This window comes from Zerene cesonia, chromosome 4, assembly GCF_012273895.1.
Source record: "Zerene cesonia ecotype Mississippi chromosome 4, Zerene_cesonia_1.1, whole genome shotgun sequence".
NCBI lineage: Eukaryota > Metazoa > Arthropoda > Insecta > Lepidoptera > Pieridae > Zerene > Zerene cesonia.
In genome coordinates this window covers 4,782,505-4,791,265 of record NC_052105.1, presented here as the reverse complement: position 1 = coordinate 4,791,265, position 8,761 = coordinate 4,782,505, and the positions used below count along the sequence as shown (strand labels likewise).

The window sequence follows — 8,761 nt, the reverse complement described above, 5'->3', positions numbered from 1 at the left end:
TCCATCCACTCAAATGCCTGCATGTAATAGTAAAGTGTAAAGTAAACATAACAATAAATTAAACTAGTAAATAATTTGAATAAAAGATATTTATCACCTTACACAATGGAATCATTTTTATTATATTACATTATATATATAAAAACAATAACTAAAGTAAAAATAAATTAAGGTCAGATTCATTTAAAATCTAAAAACTTGCAATATACATTTTTATAATAAAGAGACCATATTTATTTATGAGCAATATACTCACAAAATACAAAACATTATACTATAATTTATTTCAAAATTTACCTTATCTTAAACTAGATGTCTCTAGCATTTCTAAAATAAGAAATAAAAATTACATATAGTGGTGGCTTCATGCTGATTCCGAAGTAATCTTTAGATGCAGATAGTGAATAAACTCTTTTGACGACTATGACATAAAATATAAAGAAAAACAAAAAAATAAATAAAGAAAATAATTATTAATTATTCCTTAAAATGAAGTAAAATTTTCATAAATTTTCTAATAGCCTCAATTACTTTCAAAATAATCGTCAAATAAAAAAATCAAAACATTAATACGGCCATAAAATATAAAACCCATTTTTAATAGTAACTTTCATTATAGTTATTTAGCATAGTGTCAAAGATGTGTATATCTTATATATCTCAATTACTTTCAAAATAATCGTCAAATAAAAAAATCAAAACATTAATACGGCCATAAAATATAAAACCCATTTTTAACAGTAACTTTCATTATAGTTATTTAGCATAGTGTCAAAGATGTGTATATCTTCATATTAAAATATAACAAATTCTTAAACATTGCGATTTCATTCATGGTATTATAATCATATGTAAATTTACATAACATTATTAAGACCTTCTACAAATTTTAAATATTTTTCATGTCTTCCAGCATAATTATCACCATCAGTCTGTCTTTCTTCAATAAAATTATTTTCATGTATTAAAATCACTTGAAAAAGTACACTATTGTATATACAATTACTGTCATATCGAGATATCTTTGCCTGTTTTTGCCTCATGTCATTTAAACTGCAATGCTTACAATTTTTCTTCACAAGAATTCCATTATTTCTAAACAAACTAAAATGATCATACATCATTGCGATTAACTCATGCAATATAAAACGTCTATGATACCATAATGTCTCATGGCTATGATAAAATCTTATAAGCTCATTATTAAGAACCAATTCGTGGCAAACAACCTCCAACTTTCTGCATAATGCTAAGTTATTTACAGTGCAATTACAATTCTTTACATTATATGAGAAAAGCAAATTAATTAAGTTTTCTTCTGTATATGAAACTAGATTGTCTTCAGTAGCTTGAACTGTCCCATCTTTAGGTAAATTATTAGCTACTAATCTTACAAAAACCTTTCTTAAATTAATATCTATTGTATTTTCAAATGATTTCCATGATGAGTTATCCAAATTAAAAATATTTCTTATACAAAATTGACGGTAATGGAAACAGCTGTAATCTGATACATGGTTGGAAATACATTTTTCAGAAAATATATACTCTTTTATGTACAATGAGTTCATATCATAATGCTTCAGAACATTCTTCATGTTATCTACTATAGAAAGTCTGTGACTCCAACTGTGATAATTGTTAGGGCTCTTGTCTGAAGTTTCATCACATATTCTCAGCTCTGAATTTATTAAGTTTTCTAATTCATTTGTCTGTAAATTATCACCTGAAAGTGAAAAGCAATTACAGTAAAACTAATGAAAATATTTGAAATATAATAATAAATAGAGAAAGACATACTTTGTAAAATTGAACCCAAAAGCCATCTTCTATAGGCGAAGGCATCATTACATTTAGGTTTTCTTGATAAAACCAATCTTGAAAATTGTAATTCTGATACTTTATCCAGTGAAAGAAGTTGAACAATTTCTCTTCTCTTATTCCATAGAGTTGTTATATCAGGATTGATGAGTAGTGTAACATTTAACAATTTTACAAGGCGTTCAAAATCCAGTGTGGTAATTCTTTTATATTTACGCTGAGACATCATACCATATTTTTCCTTAATTTCAGAATAGCAATACATGTATACGTGTTTCACACACCATGACTCCAGTCCCAGACAATTTTCTGCGCTGAGTACAGGCGATTTATTTCTAAAATTTGAGTCCACAGGGACTATATCGAAAGCATACCTGTAAAAACAAAATACAAAGGCGTATTTACCAACTTTCATTTTCTTTATGTTTATTGAAATTATGCCAAAACAGACAAATACTCACAACTCAGTTGTTTTCGAAAGTACATTGTGCATGTCTTTCACGATTTTTTCAACTAAAGCGTACTTATCGTCATCCATTTTATATAGATCAATATTCGATAAATTTATTATTCAAAGCAATGTGTAAAAATTTATTTGATAGAAAGTATATTCACAGCCATTAACCCATTTTCTTTTGATTTCATGTTAAGATTTGACATTTTATTTTGAATTATTTTGACTTTATGGGTCACGAAAGAAGTCCCGCGCCGACAATTTGAACTAAATTTGACAAGACGTCCATATTCTAGAAAAGGTCATGATTTGTCCCGTTAGTAATGTGTCTTGAAACCTATAGAAAAAATATGGGTCCCGATAAACAAGAGATTGCATTAAAATACTCAAATAAACGTTTGTAGACAATTCATCTTTTTTAACAAATAGACTTTTGTTGCTAAAAAACTAATAGATCATTATTGAATACGTAATCAAGTAATGCTTATATTCATGACTGGCATATGAGCCATGAACCATGCATAAACGATGAAGTAAAATAAATAATTTATGTATTACGTATGAAAAATATAATAAATGAGCCACCTCCTTAGTACTTAGTACTCCTTAGTACAGTATTTAGGTAACGCGTGAGTGTAGATCCGATAGCGTCGATTCACCCGAACGGACTGGACTGGAGGTAATGGACATGTATGGTTAACAGGATACAAGCAAATATTCCAATTTAAAATTATTACCTAAGTATAGGATAATACTATACTATAATATTGAAAAGCTGAAGAGTTTGTTCGTTTGGTTGAACGCGCTAATAACACGAATGAATAGACCGATTTGAAATATTAAAAAGGCTATATATGCACCATGGGCGAAGCCGGAGCTGACGCTAAAATAAATATAAATAGTTGTATAATAAAATAAAATATAAATATGTTGCGTAAATCTCAAAAGCGGATCGCACAATCTGGTTCAATTTTATCAACGGTTCAACTTTTTGATAAAGCAGGTAAGAAAAGCGTATCAAGGGTGAAGCTGGATGGAGTTGACCGCTAAAACTGAACTAAAAAAAAATATATCGGCACGACGCAAAGACTGATCAACTACTTTTCATAAAAACATTAATAAGTGGTTAAAAATTGATGAGTGAGTGAGGTACAGGTATAATTCCTGCTCAGCGGTACCTAGTCAAACTTGAATAGGTAGGTAACAGAATAATATACAATTGCACCAGTGACCATCACCCATGAAAGTAATATTGTATGTAATCTACAACTAGTAAGTAAAACTAAATCCGTAATGTTAACGTTGACACTTGACTTGTAAATTGTCACTGTCAGTGTCAGTAGTTACCTTACATTTTGTGATGATTTTGTGTATCGTGGAACTAGAAAAGTTTTTGAATATATGCCCATCGTTGTAATATCAGAGTACTTTTATTATATTATGTTGGATTTGAGCAATGAGGATATAAATCCTACAAACTGACTTTCAAAACTATAAACAAATCTGTACTACTGTAGAAATAAAAAAAAATTGAATTAAATAAATTAATAAAGATTCATTAGTTTATAGAAACACACAGAATGGTAAGTTTATAGGTCTTTGTAACGAATATAAAACATTTATTTGTTGTCCATTAGATTCTTAACATACAATTAATTCTTATCAGAATGGAATAAGCGCGGCATTTCAGTATTTGATTTTGAACGTTCGTTTTATTATGCTTGTTTTATCTTTCAGAGTGCAATTTTTAACTTCCAAAGTTTGTTATCTGTTATACTGCTGTTAATATGCACATGTGCTTATTTGAGATCGTTTTTCCCCAGTTTGATGGACCGAAATAAAACTGGGTAATTATCATCATCAAGTTATTTTTACCAACTTTAATTCTCTAATCCAATGGTATTCAAACTTATTTTGTCAAATCCTCCTTTACTCCCCCCCCTCCTCCTAATCCGGAATATAAGGGAGAAATTAAGATGTTAACAAAAGTACTGTCAAATCTAAAACAATTACCTGTAATGTTTTGGAAAAAAATTTTAGTTATTAATTTTTTCTTATACTTTAGTTATTAATTTTTTCTTAAACCACCCATTTTGAGAAATAGCTAACTACTTACATACATTTATTTGTAAGGCAGTAATTGAGTAATAAAACATTGAGACACTTACTGAACAAATATTAAAAAATATTATACCTAAATATTCATGTTTTAATAAGTAAAAAATTTATAACATGCATTTTTTTTGCAGCCTTTTAGGAACATTTTGGAAATGTGCTAGAATTGGAGAAAGGAAATCACCTTATGTTGCAGTGTGCTGTGTTATAATGGCATTTACAATTCTATTCTTAACATAGTATAAATGTTAAGAAAATAAATAAAACAATACATTTTTTTTGGTTCTTTATTTGTGAAATCTGGATCTAGCACAGATAAAAATTTAATAGAAAAACAGTACATACTAAGGTTAGAATATAAAAAGATTATAGAACAGTCACAAATCTAAAGCTAGTCTTGATTACATTTTGAATTTATAAATACAAAATAAGTTCAATTTTCAAATAACATGGGTAGTCATAGTGAAACAAAAATCACATTTTGCTATTAATGTATTTTATCCATGATAAAATCTGTTATTAACAAGTGCACAATGAAAGCTGTGCATTGCTGCAGTTGCATATAAATAATGTTATAATTATATAATAAAATGGATATATATGAAAAAGTTAACATTATAATTATAATAATAATAATAATATAAGTTTCTACCAATACAATCACTAAATCGCACAGTACAAAAATCCTTATCAAACCAGGCAAATATTGAAAAAATGTTTATATTTTGTGAAAAGTAGTGCTATACTTATTTTATTTAATCATACGTCTAATAATTGGAGCGTAAATCAGTCTAGACATTTTCCTATCGTAAGCACAATACAGCAACATCCACTAGACCTACTTACTATTGCTAAATATATCTTAGTTTCGATGCAAGTCAGTTCAATCTGCAACTATTTTATTGTTATAAATATAGGGTATATAAAAGGTTAACAAAAAGAATAATAAAAAATGCCACATCAGAAGCTTAAATATAAAATAAAGGATGTTAAGGAATAACAATATATCATGATGGTTCCGCACTAAACCTAAAATTAAGGAGATAACTATTAAATAAGACTAGAAACTTTAATCTTGAAACATATAAGAAATGGATAGTTTAATAGTATGAAATTAATATCTAATCATTCATCAGAAAATTATTCAAATCAATTTATATTTTTCATAATTTAACTAAAACAAAACAAATAATTTGGTTATATTTTCCTTGTCTTTCATTGACATAAATAATTCAATATAAATATAAAAGCTTTGATGAACTATCAAAACTATAAGAGTTCTTAGTTTGCATGTTACATATTTATTATGCTTTTTAAAATATGATAAGAAAAACATATGTCTTATATTAACATAATTGTAATTTGCTCATACGTTTTTTTTTACAATAATGTTAATATATAATAATGAATATAGCAAATGTGAAGCTTTGACATATGAGATTACTAATTTATAAATGTATTTATCATTAATATTATAATCTATTATTTTGATTTTAGAAAAAAGATTCCATTCTTAGTCTCATTCATACATTATCAAAAATATTTTCCGTAGCAATTATCTTCAAAGTTATAGTTAAAGGCATCAAGGGAATGTCCGAATAAATGCTTTTGTTCTTTCATCAAATTACGTATGAAAAATTACAAGACAAAATAATAATTCGGCTTATTAATCAATTATGGCACCACAAAGAATTAAAATTAGTTGAGCATGAATAATTCACGAAAATTAAAAACTAAAGTATAAAAATTTGTAAAAAACAGATAAAGTAAATATTTGCAATGGATACATAAGAAGCAGATTTTTTAATAGACAAAATCGAGTCACAAAACACTTCACACATAGGAAATTAAAATAATTTATTCACTGACCTTCTTTCATTAGGGTCAGTTCGTTCCAGTTCCAGGCCAGGCCAGGTTGGCCTGGACATCACAATTTAAATAATGATTGTAATCAAATTCCTCGTATTTGAGGTGTATATAATTAGCTTATACTTATTTTTATCCAATCTGAATCTGAACTATTGAATACTTATTTAATGGTATAATGGTATGATATTACTGAAAAATTCAGAACAATGAAATGTAGTATTATGTGACGCAATTTTAAAATAAAAACATTTGTTTTTTTTTTTCGATTATCACAGAGAGAACAATAATTAAAGGAGGGTGCGGAGCGTAGAAAACGTGAAATGTTCAGAGAACGAACCTACACCAACTGCCACATCCCAAACATTTAATCACTTACACTTTTTGGTGTTTCACGATTGACGACCGAATACCATCTTACTTCTAATAGCCTAAATCTAAACGATACATCTTAACAAAATCCCCATTAGGTGTTTTATAAATACAAGTCATATAAATTTTGGATATTTAAAAATCAGACCCATTAATTGTTACATCATAGGACAATGTATTTGATGAAGACTTAATGAATGTGTGTAATTAAATTTATTCTTAGAATAAGTTCGAAGTCGTACAAAAGAAGTATTTTCAATGTTTATGTCAATTTTAAAAATTCTAGTATTAAATGAATAAAAATTGTTTTTTTCTGTCGTTTTACAATGTAATGATGGTAGGCCCATGTTGTCAAGTGTTCATGAAATACAATAACTATGTATATCAATACGATCTAGCGAGGTATGTGGTGTAAAATGGTTGTATAAAATCTTACCGATACCCCATAAGTTTTGAAATTCTATATTGTTACAAAAACTCAACACCAGTTTAACAACGCCACGGAAACAACTGTAAGCAAGAATTCCGTATACTAAACAAACGGCTAGCAATAAATACGACTTAGACACTAGAGAGCTATTTTACGTAAATGTAATAGGCAGTGAAAAAAACGTTAAATACTTATAAAGGAATTACAAGTGTGCAGTACGGCAATATCATAAAGACGATAAAGTACGATACAAAATCATGACTTTTTTAAATGGAAAGATATTTAAAGTCTATTTAAAATATATAGTTCGAATTCAAATAATGAACCAACACAGCGGAGTAAAATAATTGTTATACTTCCTTCACATAATTATCATTCAATGTTAGGTCATATGATAATATATAGACAATAAAAAAGAAACAGATAGAATAGAGATAATTTATAAAAGGAATCGTATCACTCGTCTTTGTGATATTGCAATACAATAAATATTAACGAATACATTTGGCACGTTAGCGCACGGACCGATGCCGTTTCGAAGACATAAGATATCATACATTTCTCTATAAGTCAAAACCATACCACAGTACGTATTAACATATCGAGTAATGTACTAAATTTCAAACCGAGTGACAGTATAAATGCAGGCCCAAATAGGTTTGTATTCGTAGGAAGTAAAATCAATGCTAAAGCTAACAATGACTACACGAGTACGACTAAGTCCCGAGGAACTCTTCTAGACACTACCTCTACTGCTTTCATTAATGCTTTTTACCCTGTAAAAGAGAAAATATAATAAGAACGTTAACATCAAAATATAAAATACGAACCATCTGCATATTCAAAATTATCTAACTATAATGGACTACGCTAAAAAAAAGAATTTCAATGAGTAATAATTGAAAGAAAATTTTCTGTGATACCTTAAATATATGCATAATACAATGTTAATAAATAATAAATATTTTTAGCTGCGCTTCTATAATAAATAAGAGTATATTGAAATATCAGTGTCACAAACAAGTATGTATACTCATATTGCCCAGTACAAAAAACCAGTCCAATATATAATGAGTAATGACCCACCTGTGTTACATAAAGGCGTATCCTATCTGATCATCTCGAGGTACTTGTGCTTGTGCTTAGTCAGCATCTCGGTGACGGTCACCAGCTTGCGTATCGCCGGCTGGCTCTTGGCCAGGTTCTGTAGCTCGCTGAGGTGGGATACGCAGATGTGATGGATGGTGGCCAGTTCTTTTGCTGTGGTCAAAGGTATAGCTAATTAATTTGATTTTTTTAAGCTTTATCATTATTTACTTTTTTATTGGGATAAAACAACAATAACAACAGTACATATATAGAACATTAATACATAAAAATTACAAAAACAACTGGTCTGGCAATGTACTAATTATAGGCATCCAAAACATTCTTAATATACTGTTATGTAGGGCGTTGCCGAGCATTGTTGAAATTTTCCCTTTTCATTTGTGTTGTTTCATAACTTTTTCATACAAAAAACTCTAGCAAACGCTTTGAACAAGGATATTAGATGCCATTGTGTAAAAATTAAGAAGATACGAAATTCATAGATAATACATATATTTCGATAACATACAAGTTCTCAGTATACTCACCGATATCAAAGTTATTGTTTGAATTAGTTTGTGCATTCCCAGGGTCTTGCACTGAACTCAGTTGAT

General features: G+C 28.4%; 3 protein-coding genes across 3 annotated transcripts in view; 1 reads left to right on the top strand and 2 right to left on the bottom strand.

Moving 5' to 3' along the window:
- Positions 1-216: 216 nt before the first annotated feature.
- Positions 217-2,585, bottom strand: LOC119839724 (protein prenyltransferase alpha subunit repeat-containing protein 1). The gene is made up of 3 exons (XM_038366157.1): positions 2,283-2,585; positions 1,801-2,195; positions 217-1,726 (listed from the first exon to the last, which is right to left on the bottom strand). Exons 1-3 carry the CDS (start codon positions 2,357-2,359, stop codon positions 858-860), a joined length of 1,341 nt encoding a protein of 446 aa, XP_038222085.1. The 5' UTR covers positions 2,360-2,585; the 3' UTR covers positions 217-857.
- A 1,007-nt stretch (positions 2,586-3,592) lies between these two features.
- On the top strand, positions 3,593-4,668 carry LOC119839569 (protein kish-A). The gene is made up of 3 exons (XM_038365920.1): positions 3,593-3,858; positions 4,013-4,122; positions 4,525-4,668. The coding sequence occupies exons 1-3, from the start codon at positions 3,856-3,858 to the stop codon at positions 4,628-4,630; spliced, it is 219 nt and encodes a 72-aa protein (XP_038221848.1). The 5' UTR covers positions 3,593-3,855; the 3' UTR covers positions 4,631-4,668.
- A 1,794-nt stretch (positions 4,669-6,462) lies between these two features.
- LOC119839793 (ras GTPase-activating protein 1) overlaps positions 6,463-8,761 on the bottom strand; it is a 14,279-nt gene continuing 11,980 nt past the window's right edge. Inside the window, exons 16-18 of the mRNA XM_038366234.1 lie at positions 8,696-8,761; positions 8,145-8,318; positions 6,463-7,834 (exon numbers count right to left, since the gene is read on the bottom strand). Of these exons, the coding sequence (XP_038222162.1) occupies positions 8,167-8,318; positions 8,696-8,761 (218 nt within the window). The 3' untranslated portion in view covers positions 6,463-7,834; positions 8,145-8,166. The remainder of the gene's footprint in view (positions 7,835-8,144; positions 8,319-8,695) is intronic.

Coding starts and splice junctions, on each gene's coding strand:
- LOC119839569 (XM_038365920.1), top strand. Junction 4,123..4,524: donor ATGGACCGAAATAAAACTGG/GTAATTATCATC, acceptor TTTTTTTTGCAG/CCTTTTAGGAACATTTTGGA.
- LOC119839724 (XM_038366157.1), bottom strand. CDS start 2,359: ATGGATGACGATAAGTACGCTTTAGTTGAAAAAATCGTGAAAGACATG. Junction 2,196..2,282: donor CTTTCGAAAACAACTGAGTT/GTGAGTATTTGT, acceptor TTGTTTTTACAG/GTATGCTTTCGATATAGTCC. Junction 1,727..1,800: donor TTTGGGTTCAATTTTACAAA/GTATGTCTTTCT, acceptor TTTCACTTTCAG/GTGATAATTTACAGACAAAT.